This window comes from Cavia porcellus, unplaced genomic scaffold (genome assembly GCF_034190915.1).
Source record: "Cavia porcellus strain 051 isolate PalLab524CR breed Dunkin Hartley unplaced genomic scaffold, mCavPor4.1 scaffold_17, whole genome shotgun sequence".
In the NCBI taxonomy this organism is placed as follows: Eukaryota; Metazoa; Chordata; class Mammalia; order Rodentia; family Caviidae; genus Cavia; species Cavia porcellus.
In genome coordinates, this window is record NW_026947500.1 from 50,439,956 (window position 1) to 50,453,993 (window position 14,038).

Here is a 14,038-nt window from a genome sequence, read left to right on the forward strand (position 1 = left end):
AAACAAATCTTTATTTCTAAACAAAGTTTGAAAGTATTTAAAATATCTTAGTGAGGACAGCTGCCAACATGACATTTGCCAATCCAGCAAGCATACCTTTCACCATGGAGGTTTTGAAAGTTTTTGCTCATCCATGGAATTGACAAATCTGAAGGTTTCCACTCCCAGCCATATCCCAGGGCAAGCAAACCTGAGCCACCTGCACAGGGCGGGTCCCTCCTACCTTGGGGCAGGCCCTGACACCCAGCCCCAGCATGATTGGCCCCAGCTCCTTACTCGGGGACATTTAACCATGAAGGAGGATGCTGCTCAGAGGCAGAGAGGGAAGAAGGGAAGGGACAGACGTGGTCTAGCCTCTCCGAGGGTGGCACAGACCCATGAAGGACAAGGGTAGCAGGTTCCAGGAGGGGTAGCTGGGACTCAGAAGTTTCCCACTGCATGTGTCCTGCTGTGGTGGAAAGCAAGGGAACTGAGGCCTCCTTTTCAGGGTCTAGTCAGAAGATTAGACAGCTCAGAAACCAACACAGCTCACCCCAACGACCCAGTGACCATGACGCTTGAGGAGAAGCCTGGGGTAAATGGGTGTGTTGGAGGAAGGAGGGAGTCCTGCCCCAGTGAGATGTCCCAGGCCAACGGAAAGCCGAGAGCAAATGGGAATGCCAAGGGCTCCCCAAAGCAGGAGGCGAATGGCAAAAGCAATGCACCCAGGGGATGTCTCAACACCTACACCTGGCAGGAGATCCAGAAACACAACCAGGACGGCGACCAGTGGCTGGTGATCAGCCGCAAGGTCTATGATGTCACCGAGTGGGCCCACAGGCATCCAGGAGGGCCTCGAGTTCTCAACCACTACGCTGGGGAAGATGCCACGGTAAGGATCCTCTCCCCCCCTCCCACACCTACTCTCTCTCTTCTCTGGTGCAGGGTGACCGAGATCTTGGCTATCTTCCCAAAAGCTCTTAAGTACATTTTCAGGTTCCACGATCACTCATCTCCTCCCAAACCAAGTTTTCAGGATTCCTATCTAGCAAGACTCGGGAAGCAACTGAGGCTTCCAGATCTAGCTCTGACTTGCACCCAGTTTTGGATGCACCCACATGCTGACTGTGACCCTGTTTTTGTATCTTCTGGGATTTGTTTTGGTTTGGCGTGCAGTGGGGTCTCTATCTGATAAGAGGAAAGTTGACGGCAGTTGAATAAAATCCAGAGGGGAAAACTCTGCAACCCAAGCAAAAAAATTCCAAGACTTTTATCATCAGAGTGTCTCAGAGAAAGAAAGCAGTTCACCAGGGGCCATCCACGTGTTGTTAAAGATGATGGAAAGTGACAATGACCATGACTTTTCCGTTTGGCCGAGAGCTTCTGATCTCTCCTTCATGACAGTCATGATGTAGCCACTTTTAGGGAGGCGTTTAAATGCACCAACTCATTTAACTCTTCCCACGAAGAAGTAAAAGTTACTCCTGCAACACAGATGGGAATGCTGATTACAGAGATGATAGATAATGTGTCACCTAGCTGGCTATCGCTAGTGCCAAACTTGAGAATCAGGTTGGTTTTGTCACAAACCCCTATACCTACAGATTCCTCAAAAACACAGTTTCCATTTACTATTAATAAGGTGGACTTTCACACACTTAAGTGCATTTTAGAGCCCTTTTAAAATATTCCATCAGGGTATTCTAAATATTCTAAAGTATTCGTTGTCTCCTACCTGGGAATTTTGTTTTCCATATTCTAGGGATGAAAATACAGAAGGTTAGGGGATTAAATGACTAACTCAAAGGCAGGAAACTGCTATACCGCACCCCAGAAATTTAAGCCTGGGCTTTAAAAAATATTTCTTGCATTTGTTGATTTTATAAATTGACATAGAGCTCTAGCCACTGGTTTTGAGGCGTAAGAGCAGAGAGGTCCTTTTGCTAAACACCAGTCTGCAAATGGTACGTGCTAGTAATTAAAGAATTCACAGATAATAGACAAGTTTTTAAAATACAGATTTTTTTGACCCCATCACCATCTTCTCCCCTGATTCTCAGTTTTTCCCCAATTTGTTATGCTTCTCCTCTGCCTCAGATCTGTTTTCATGCCATCTTCTGGTCTTGATTCTGCGCTCCAATGAAGTCTTTCTGAAAATGTCTTGTCACACTCTCACTCCTTCTGTCAAATCTGAGTTAAAAATAGCAAAGCCAAACATTTCCTTAGGAAAATGAGCCTGAGCCAGAAGCCAAGGGAGAGAGCATCGCGTGTGTCAGGAAGATACACACTGTGCAGGAGCCCAGGCTCCACAGGGAAGAAAGAGCAAGGTGTGGAATATTTCTGTAGGAAACACAGGAAAGTAAGTGACAAATACAAAATGGAGAAAAGACTACAGACTCCCATTCAGTCTTTCTGCTAATTCCCACAACTCAGACAATACATGGACAAGGGTTCTCTAAGTCAAAGAGTGCATTGGAAGGGATGTGGGCCTTATGCCATGATGAAGATAACTGACAGCCTCACTCCCTTTGAAGCAGCCTAGATGGTAAATATTTAAATTTCCAATAACTTTTATTCCCAAGAAGTCAAGGAAAGACTATGTATATGTGTCCAGCTGTAGCCAAGGAGGAAGAATTGGTTAATACCAATGAAACTGTTATAGGCAGCAGTTGCAAGGAGAACAATTACATAAAGAACACAAAATTTGTATTATTTTATGATGGTCACCAAGAGTAAATTACAAGACAGTGCAGGAAATCTGTGTATAACTCTAAAGACCTAGAAAATCCAGCCAAGGTCCTGGATCCCACAGTAATGTTCTGCATGATTCTAGCTGAAGACCTAGAGCCCACGACAATGCTCCCATGAATCCAGCTGGAGGCCTGGACCCCAGGACAATGACTCATGCAGGTCTGTTTCATGCATCTGCACTGGGAAGGCCCAAAGGTCCCTGGTGGAAGCTAGAAAGTCTACGCCAGTGGGGTGAAGGAGCTGTGCCCTTAGGGTTGAGGGTTCTGCAGTGGAGCCAAGAAGCAATGCTCAAAACAAGGACCAGGGCTGCCCTATAAAGTACCAGAGCCACCCTCAGTGACGATGAGGTCCAGAGCTCCTGTGACAATAAGAACAATCAAGTATGTATCAAGAAGCCAGTATGACAAGCTTTTCCTGGAGAATGAAAGGCATACATCTTCCCCTCCAGAGCCAGGAAGTGATGCTCAAAGTAAGGACCAGAGCTCCCCTAAAGTGAAGCACATCCATTCTCAGCAACAAGGTCCCAGGCTCCTCCAAAAAGAATGGCCAAATTCATACTAGGGAAACCAGCATGACAGGCTCTTCCAGGAGAACCAACCGCTTCAAATAACAACACTTAGGAGAACCCACAACGCCACGCTCTCTTCCTCTCTGTGTCTCCTTCTATGCTGGCAACTTTCCTCAGGTGGACCATCTACACTCAGCACCATGCTATTTTTAATTGCTATTTTAATTCGCTATTTTTAATTCAGCTGGTGTTAAATTGACAACCAGTATTTAATCCATAACAGAAACTATCAGAACCTTAGGATATATAGCCATTCTATCTAGGATTCGTGTATATCCAGTAGGAAAATCATAACCTTGGTAAGTCAAGTATGAAAGTAAGACTAAAAAAGTTCATTGAAAAGATTTGCTAAGAAGAGATAAGTTAACACCAGTACTTGGGAGGCTGAGGCAGGAGACTTATTGCATGTTTGAGGCTAGTCTGGGTTACAAAGTGAGCTCAAGCCCAGCCTGAACCACATAGTGAGACCCTGTCTCAAAAAAATAAGGAAAAAAAAAAAGAAAGAGATGAGTCAAGAGGAGCAAGATGAGCACCAGGAGAGTCCTGACCGCTAGCGCACTCCGGGAATAGTCGGAGAAAGAGGAGCCTGAACTTGGGCTCACTTATGTAAATTGCAACACGTTACAGGCACGTTCTCAGCCTCAGTGCCCTGGTCTGCAGAGTAGGAAGCGCACCCATGTGTGCCTGTAGATGGTAACTGGACAGAATGCCTGAACAGTCCTGGCATCACAGCAGGTGTGGGCAAAGTTCCTTAGATGGTAGCTGGCTCTGGCTCACATCACCAGAAGCACCATCACTCCCTGTTTGCTCACCATCAGCTTTCTGTCTCCATGATATGTGGTGTCATTCACTTGGGAAAAGGTCTGTGATGCAGATGCCGGAATCTCTAGGGTGGCATAAGGCAGAACATCAAGTCAGAGGACCTGAGGTCAAGTGCTTGCTCTTGGTTTCAAGAGATGTTTCCAGGTTGTGCACAGACTAGAATGTGGGGATCAAAGTACAGTCTCGGGGCCAGCACTGGGCCACGGCTGCAGTGGACCTCATACAAGGTGAATGGTGACCAAGTGGTCTCCCCGTGCGTCCTTAGTCCACTCCTTCATGCAGTCAGTTGTTCCAAAGCCTTTGTTAGGTAGGGGCCCAATGTAATGGTTAAAAGCACAGGGGCTGGGCACAGACAGTTATCATTTGTGTCTGGGCTCTACGTGTACTGGGAAGGTCCTATAGAATCTTGCTCTTGGATTCTCAGAGGAGTTTTACTCTAGAAAATGAGTGCAGCAATACCTTCACCTTAGTTCCGTTCTCAAAGTTATTGGGAATAAAATAGTGCACTCATTACAGTGTGTGGTACTGATTAAATCCTCGGGCAGTGGTAGTTCTTATTTTTCATTATTATTCCATTTTTCTGGGATACAGTTTAGTGCTCTTCAGGGAACTTACTAAGAAAAATAAATCTAAACTGTGCATACTGGTACATGCTTGTAATTCACCCCCTGGGTGACTGAACCAGAAGGATCACAAGTTCAAGCCCAGCCTGAGAAGTTTAATAACTTGGTGAAAGCCTGTCTCAAAAAATAAAAATGAAGAGAGAGAGAAAGAGCTGGGTATATAGTTCAGTGGAACGTTCCTGAGTTCAAAAATAAAATATAACAATGAAATTAAAAGGGCTGTGGTGGTAGTTTAGTGCAAAGGCCTTGAGTTCATTTCAAGGAAGGAAGGAAAAAAAAGAAGGAAGGATGGAAGAGTGGAAGGAAGGAAGGAGGGAAGGAAGGAAGGAAGGAAGGAAGGAAGGAAGGATGGAAAAAGGGAGAGGGGTGGGAGAAAAAAGAATCTATAAAACAAAAACACATATGTAATTCTTTTTGTTATGTGTTGTCATGTTACTGGATATCTGAGTTTCCTGGTTACTTAAAGCTGCATACTTATAAACTAATGTTATACTGCTAATAACTAGTCTGGCGCCAGGTCTCTTCACTGGTATGAGCTCACCCATGAAAAGTCAGAAAGCCTGCATGGTCCAACAAAAAGAATGGATTTTAAAGATTAACACACCTACTTTGCAATCGTGAAAATAAAGATGACAAGCATTTTAATTTTTTTTTTACTTTAAAGATAGTAAAATCTAACAAAACAGACAAAACCAATCAAAACAATGCAGCAAAATTGGTACAGAACTTCAAAGCAGGATACTAGAAAAACAACAGTAGCTACCATGGTACATCTTATTATCTTCACAATAGCTGTCCATTCAAACAGGTGTAGCAACATCCAACCAAAAATAAAACCAATCAAAAGAGAATATCAAATAAAGTAAAACAGTGTGAACAGTATTGGCCATCAAAGACAAGATAGAAGGAAATCCCCATATTTGCCATATACATACTGTTATCCTACCAAGAGATGCTCAGACTGCTGGCTCCAGGCCTGAAAAATCAACCAAACGTTACAACCATTTAGTTGCTTTATGAACCTTAGTTGTTATCAACTCAGCCTGTGCTCTGAAGCAGCTGGTTACTGGGGAGAGGCCACGCAACCTGATTCTCAGCCCATGGGCTGGGAGGCTCCTGGGGGCTGCTATCTGACTTCTCTCTCCCTGGAACCCATGCGGCTTGCACGGCTTACCAGAAAAGCTGGCTAGTTGATGTCTTGGTGGCTTCTCCCAGCCTCAGCATGGGACAGAGCACTTTGTGACTGCACACTGTGTCTGTGTACACAGAGCTCATCATAGGCTCCTTAAGGTAAGAGTGAGCTCCAGGTTTCCAGAGAAGTGTAAGCACGGCTGCAGGATGGATGCACAAAGGCATGTGCTCAGGAGGAAGGGGAGGTTTGCTGTCCCTCATGCCTGTGGGCTGCTCTTCACCTCTGCTCTTTACTCCTGGGGGGACACAGAGAAGCATGAGCACTTTCTCATGACTGTCCAGAGTGACAGAAGCTTAGGAAAAATGAGACAGAGAGTGTTTCAGCTGTCTGGGAAAGACCTGCACAGCAGAGACAGAGCTGGGTGCAAGTCCCAAAGAGGAGGAAACAGGGGAGGCTGAGACAGGAGACCTCAGAGGAGGCTAGAGAGGGTGTTAGATGAGACTCAAGTCATCAGCCAGCGTCCAAACAGCGCAGGCATCTAGGCCTGGCTACTTCCTTAGCTTTGCACAGTATGGTTCAGAAATACGTGCTCTGTGAATGGGGGCTAAGGTCGCATGATGAGAAGGTGAATGGAGACGGCAGGGAAAGAAGAAGCTAGGAAGGAGGAGAAAAGACCTGCGGTGCTGAGCTGAGGAGTGTGCCTTTTACCCCTGAGACATGGCAGCCTCCCATCCCCGATACAGAAGAGAGAGCACGATTTTGAGTTCCAACAGACAGCAATGGGTCATGAAGAGGACTGCTTCTTTAAAGGGAAGCTTGGGAACCCAGTGAAGAATGACATCAGGACAAGCAGGTGGCCATGAAGAAGGAAGCCCAGTTCGGGGTCCAGCGATCAACCAGGTGGTGAAATCCATGATAAGATAAGACTAGGAGGGTAAGTAGGGGAGGCCTGGAGGAAGCAGGAAGGGAGGGACTGGGGCTCAGCTAACAGATCACGGTGTTTCATCCAAGGGAAACTTCACAGTAATGAAAGATCTCAGCATAATGCCCTGCAGCACAAAGCAAGCATGTGCTATTCCTGCAGGAGAAAGGAGATCTAAATCTTAGACAATCTAAATATTAAAACAGAAGCACTGGGGCTGGAGGTTTAGCTCAGCGGGATAAGCACCTGCCTTGCAAGCAGGCAGTCGTGAGTTCGATCCCCGGTACCGATAAAAAGGAAAAAGACAAAAAAAAAAATGATATATAAAACAGAAGCACTAAATCTCTTGTAAGAGAGGACATATAGAATTCTTCAAGACATAGACAAAGACTACAAACAAACCTCCAGCTGCACGGGGATATCACAGGGAATCAACAACAGGGATCCCATCCTGTTGAAAAGCTTTTGCACAGCAGAAGAAATCATCAATAGAGTGAAAAGTCAACCCATGGAGTGGTAATAGTGTTTTTCTATCTGTTCCTCTGACAAAAGACTAATATCCAGAAAGTTGATAAATCAGACCCTCCAAACTGAAAGACCCAACCCAAACATGGCATCTAAAATGACACTTCTTGGAGAAAGAAGTAGAAATGGCCTTGCTGTGAATTTGAACTGGTCCATTCTGGGGTGCTTGTGGCCCTGAAGGCACAGGGTTTCCCCACAGAATGTCTGCCAGAAGCCCAGCCACTCTTGTCCTCCTGGCTGTCTCTGCAGTGCTCGACCTGTCTACAGCACTTAAGTTACAAAAGCGGGACCTTTCCCAGGCCCTCTGGCTTCTCATGCTTACCTCTCAGTGGGGATTCTACCATCCAGCAGTGAGGCCCATCACTTTATCTCCCACTAAATAACCACAAAAAGAGCAACATTTCCAAGGCATTGGGGAAATCAACATAATCATCACCTCTTTCCCGTGTTGATTGCTATTGTGGAAAAAATCAGCTTCTAGATGAACTCTAAGACACCTTTATGGATAAATTAAGGCACGAGCAGGATGATTTCGAAGGGAGTCCAGGGCTGATGCATGAACATGGGAGCTGCCAAAGTAGCAAAGAGCACAGAGATGCTGGAGATGGAGAAAGACAACGGCACTTATGCACGCACCTTCTGATTGAGCGCTGGGGTCACCCAGCTCCTGTCGAAAACTTTCTGGCTCTGCATGCTCCCTGCCACTTGTCCTCACTTCCCAGGCAGGCCATAGTCCAAACACTGTGACAGCCAGTCTGAGTCTTCACTAGCTCTTCAACACAGTCTGAGTCTTCACTAGCTCTCAGCCCTCTAAAAAGACAAGGTCATGACAGCATGATTTTTAAAACTCTGGCAATGAAGCGTCCTGGGGACCAGGTGCCAATCATGAACAGCTTTCCTCAGTGAGTTAGGAGGAGGCTGCACTCAGCATGGTCTTGAGGATCAGGGCAGACTTTTATGTGCAGAAAGTGGAAAAACACAGTCAAGGCAAACGGAGCTGCCCATGGAGAGGTTTGGATCCGTAAAGAGGCAGCAAATGTGTACTGAATGATGAAGTTCCCATGCAGGAGGCTGGGGGAAAAGATGTTGAGAGATCAGAGCCAGAGGTGAAGCACTTCCCATGATTTAAACCTAAGGTGGGAGACACTGTAACCATCTTCCCAGAACATACTGGTTTTAGCTTCATCTCCAAACAACCTACCATCATGCCTTTCAGAACAAGAAAACATGCCAAAGTTACAGTGGACTTCCAGTTTCCTTCATGTGACTTTAGAATCTCATAGCCCTGAGTTCAAATCCTGGCTGCACTACTGACTGTGGCATTTTGAAGCAAAACGTGTCTTCCCTCTAAGACTTGATAGCTGTACAATGAAGTGATGGAACCTTGCAGAATTCAGGCAATAGCTAGGAGTTGGCCCACAGAGAGCCTGGCACGTAGGATCTGCTCTGTAAATGCTGGCTTTTCCCTCTTCTCTTTGTTTTTACCACCCCTTTCTCCCAACAAGAATGTACTTGCTCAAGAATGTTGGTAACAGAACCTGTTTTGTGGACTTTCAAAAAGGGATTTCACAACTCGCTTTCTGGGTTCTACTAGAAAATCTTGACTATATAAGGCTCACTAAACTCCCTTATTATTATGTTCTATTAATGCAATGACGAATTTCCACACTGTTTTGGGGGACTCTATAGCTCTTCAGCATCTTTGGTCGCAGCACTGACCTGTGAATGTTCCTGGGGTGGAACAAAAGCCATGATCTTGGAAGGCTGTTATTACCAGCACGCTTGGGGGTGAAATTCCACTAGAGCACAGTGCTCTGCACCCTGTCCTTGATGCATCAGGATATTTTCTACCCTAAACTGCTCTGAAAAAGCAAGCACAGCGTGACACCTCTAGTACAGGTCATCGTGAGACACAGTGATCTCTTTTCTATTCACTGAATCATTCTTTTCCTGTTAAGGGGAACTAAGATTTAGGATCTATGTATAGAAAACATCTTTGGCACTTCTGTGGCCTTAACTTCCCACAGGTGTGGGAAGCAGTGTGCAGGAACAGAATGGTCAGTAAATCCAGAGAGTTTATAGCAGATTAAAGCTCTTTTTATACCATGGCATCTCCAAACCCTCAGGTGAAGTAAGTCCAGGGTTGCGACAAGGCTCTCTGGCTCCCTTGTTCACTAAATAAGCACCTTCCACCAAGACTCATATAGAGTTCTTGGATATATCCAAAGTTGCTCAGGATGCGACAGTGTAGATTTCACTATATTCCCTTGTATAATCCAGTGGTCACCCTGCATCAGACATTAGAAAGTAGGAAGAAAATCTCTGAATTGCTGTGTGAAAGAGAAAATAGATAGGCAGCCCTCATCATGAGAGGTATGCAGATAAATAAGAAACACAGAAAATAAGTATTTTTTGTAAATTTTATATTACAACAACTATGACGATCATCACTGTAATTAATTCATTTAATCCTCACAATAGCTCTATAAATAGACTAGTAATCCTGAGCCCCGTTTAATCTTCTCGTGACAGGAACACTGGCTTCCAGGTCTGCTTTCTGAATCTGGGCTGAGTGGTGTTACAGCTCCAGAACACTTTGGAAGCTTCCATGTACTCAGATTGCAACTGCATCTCTTCATTTTTAACCACTCCCACCCCAAGGTCATAATAACAGAAGCCCAGAATGTCTCTCTTGTAGAGACATCTTCCCAAAACCTGTGTAAATACTGAAGAGGGAAGTAACCATAACCAGATACATGAAGCCCACCACGTCTCATAGCTGTATGACACAGCTGCTTGACAGTGGCATCTTGACAGCGTGATGAGAATTCTTTAGGGACAAGCTTAGCCAAGGGTGTAGTACAAAACCCAGGCCTCTGATACTGCCCTCCCATGATTCCTCATATATTTTCTTCAGCCATTGTCACCAAAGTTATCCAGCTTCCTCTGGAAATAACTAATTCATGAGGTCTAATTCTTCTGAACTTTGGCCAAAAACTCAAAGGAAAATGTGATTTGCATAGCCAGTCTTGGTGGCTGCATACTTTAGGGGGTGTAAGCAGCTGCCAAACAAAACCATGCTGGCCACTAAACCAAAACAAATACCTCTTTCGATGCTCAGTAAGTTAAACAGTGATGTCAGTGTCTCACGTAGCCTGGTTGCATTGGTCAAGTCTAGAGAGACAGAACATTGGGAATTAGAAGCATCCACCTGCACTCAGCAAGTCCTCTGTAGGAGAGGCTGTGCTGGCTCCCCGGGTGAGTGCAGGAAGAGGTATGAAAGCCCATCTGTGCGTAATCTGTCTCCCCTGAACTTCTAACAGAGTGCTCTCATCAACAGGATGTATTCAGAGCCATGCACCCGAATCTGGACGTTGTGAAGCTGTACCTGAAGCCTCTGCTCATTGGAGAGCTCGCCCCGGGAGAGCCCAGCCAGGAGAGAAACAAAAATGTAAGTGAGGTCTCAGGCCCCAGCGTGTGGAAGCCTGGACACAAGGCACAGTGAGGGACAAGCTTATCACTTTTTATGGACACAACCACCGTCTTACTTGTGTGAGCTACAGAAGAGTACAGGACTTCGCTTCTCCTTGCAAGCAGTGTATTCCAAGACTCTCGGTAGACAGGTGGAATGGTGGGCAGCACTGAAGCCTACATGCGAACAATGTGATGCTGCACTGTGGTAGAGTCCAGTCACTTAGTATAGTTCTCATTTATCCACAGTTTTGTTTCCATAGTTTCAGTTCTGGAATAACAGCAGAGCAGTGTGCAGAGCAGGGATGCATGGACACAAGGATGATTCCTGCCCTGGGCAGGGCAAAATGAGATGGTGGGGGGAGAAATCCTTACCTTACCCAGCACGGTCCCCAATTCCCAGCTGATCCGATGATTCTTTCTGAAAATTTTCTATTTAGTATTTTTGGACCACAATTAACTGAGGGTAACTGAAACTGTGGCAAGTGAAACCCTGGGCCCAGGGACCTACGTCTCTGTAAATGAGTGGATTCTGCACCTTTGAGTGCCATTTTTAGATCTTCAGGAGTCTCTGTGAAACAAAGGCCTGGAATTTCTGGTACCAGGTCCCACAGGAAATCTACATCTCTGAACTCCCACTCCATGCCGGGCAGCATGCAAACAATTTTTTTCAGTGATTTCCAGCAATTACATGTTTGTCACCAATCCCTACGTTCCCCATAACTAAGCTTCATGAGAGCGGGGGACACGTCTGTCTTGCTTTCCTTGCAGGCCAGTATGAGATGCACAAAAGGAAACCCATGAATCTTTGCAGAGTGAAAAATGTAATTATATCCTAACTAGGATTCTTCTTAAACTTGGAGACGCTATCATCCCTGGAGAATAAATTACTCTCTGAAGCTCTGGTAAACCAGAGCTGGTTTCCAAAGAATCGCAGTTCTCTATTACCTCTCTCTGCCCCCAAGTTCTTCAGTGTTCCTGAGGACGGGTGACAATCTTCCTTTACTCTGTGACTGCATGAAATGCTGCCTTCCCCAGGACAGGGTCTCAGTCAGACCGAAAATTCCCTCGGCTTGTTGTATATAAACCTTAAAGCGCTTTTACTACATGGTGAACAATCCCATTTTTACGATTTACTTTTATAAGAACTTGTGTTTGTCTACTTCTTAGCTTCTCTGAAGCAATTTGTACAAAGTGCTAACCCACATATCACTGTGAAATAGAGCAAGGACTTTCTTCACCCTGTAGAATTGAGGAGTCGGATTCCCCGAGGCAGTGGAAGGAGCAGGACTAACCTGGAGACACAGAGCAACTCTGTCCAGGTCTAAGGCTAACATGCTTGCTTGCTCTGTAGCCCTGGGGTCGCCCATGCAGCTGTGGATGGGCACATTTCTCTGTCTAGGAACCTGAATCCCAAGAGTGGATGACCAGAAATCGTCCTGCAGCCTTTCAGCACTAATACTGCACAGTGTAGACCAGTTCCTTCACCTCTCTGTGCCTCAGTTTCTCTCCATGGAAAGAGCAACAATAGCACAAATCTGTAAGAGTTACTGAGAGGGTGATAAGAAAGAAACAAGCAATAAAATCATTTTGAGTATTTAGAACATACTAAGTGCTCAATAAAATTTATACATTATCATGAAATTATTGGTGATGGTAGTAATTTAAAGCCTACAGCTATGTCCCCGTCATTTGGGGGAAGGTGGCCATAGGCTAAAGAAAAACTGCTGCAAAGGTCAATCAATTTTTCTAAACGCATTCTGCAGGAAACTCCTACTAAAGCTGGAGCACTGTGTGAACACTGTTACTTAACACAGTGTCAGTCTCCAAGGATAAACATCTACAGCTAGTTTTCTTTCATGCCTAGAAAATTCAGGGTACTGTCCAGGGAAACTAGGGTGTGAGTGTGAAGCGGTGTGAGGAGGCGTGGGCATCAGTCTGGCATCCGTCACTGCCCCACCGATTATTCAAGCCAGTCTCCCTGCTGGACCCCAGTGATCTTTCACTCCTGTGCATTCAGTGGGTTGGAAAAAATCACCAGGCTGAGAGCAACTCCAGAGATGACTGATTAACATCACACAGCTATTTAAATCACCTCTGGCCACCAGAATTCCCAGGTCAACCAGGACTGGAGAAAGCAGCCAATTCAAACTCTTGGTGACCAGTGGCTTCTTTTGAAATTGCATTAATTGTGAAATTTGGCTCCTAGTGTTTCTTTCATAACTTTTTATTTCCAGTTTTTCTCTTTTCTTCCAGCTGTTCAACCCTCATGTTTTATTTTGTTTGGATTGTTTTGTTTTTTTCACAGCCTGATCAGTGTTAATGCCAGCTGTGTTCGTTTTTTGCAGTCCACTGAGAAGCTCTCAATGAAGCCGATCCTTAGAGCTATTCAAAGGGGACTATGTTGCTTTCTGCTCTCCTGTCTCTGACATGGTCCCCTGGACACGTTCAATAGTGAAGGGCCAGCAACGCATGGTGTACCAGTGACTATGATGACACAGATCCTTTTAGACCACGAAGCCCCCCACGCCTGCATAACCAGAGCTCAGCCTGTGTGCCAGGATCATACTGATGATCTGAAAGGCAGCTGTTGAGCTTAGGCATCTCTCAAATCATCCTTCTCCCCACAAAAGCACTGCTCCTGTGAGAGCTTTTGAGCAGTTAGAGAAGAGTTCACAACTACCTACTCATCTTTCTCAACAAAACGAAACAATCACCACATTTTTTCAAAGACTTCGTTTGTTTTCTTAGTTGTTTTTGTTTTAAATTCTGGACAGTTAAATCTGCTTGTGCTCATGAAATGATATTGATTAAATTTTATTACTGGCTTCACCATGTCCCCTGTCTCCTACCTGCCCGGCACTGTTTCCTTTGCAGCCACAGCTGGTAGAAGACTTTCAAGAGCTTCGCAGGACACTGGAGGCTATGAACATGTTTGACGGCCGCCTGCAGTTCTTCTTCCTCCACCTCGCGCAGATCTTGATTTTAGAAGTCCTGGCCTGGCTCCTCTTGTATCACTTTGGCAATGGCTGGACTGTTACCATCTTGGTTTCTTTTCTTCTCACAGTTGCTCAGGTAAACAACTACCCTAAACCAGGTTATGGCCCCAGGGAAAGGCTGGGTGATGTTTCTTCTCTCTTTAGATAGGAGTTAGCAGCAGCAGGATGCCTGGGAATAGACATGGCCAGGCCCTTATCAGCAGCCCTTATCTGAGCTCTAGGTCTTTCATCTCTGAATTAAAGATA

The 14,038-nt window shown here is 45.4% G+C and overlaps 1 protein-coding gene across 1 annotated transcript in view; it reads left to right on the forward strand.

Annotated features, from left to right (window-relative positions):
• The first annotated feature begins 297 nt into the window (after positions 1-297).
• LOC100717898 (fatty acid desaturase 2-like protein FADS2B) overlaps positions 298-14,038 on the forward strand; it is a 32,522-nt gene continuing 18,781 nt past the window's right edge. Inside the window, exons 1-3 of the mRNA XM_003464331.2 lie at positions 298-871; positions 10,663-10,773; positions 13,671-13,868. Of these exons, the coding sequence (XP_003464379.1) occupies positions 551-871; positions 10,663-10,773; positions 13,671-13,868 (630 nt within the window). The 5' untranslated portion in view covers positions 298-550. The remainder of the gene's footprint in view (positions 872-10,662; positions 10,774-13,670; positions 13,869-14,038) is intronic.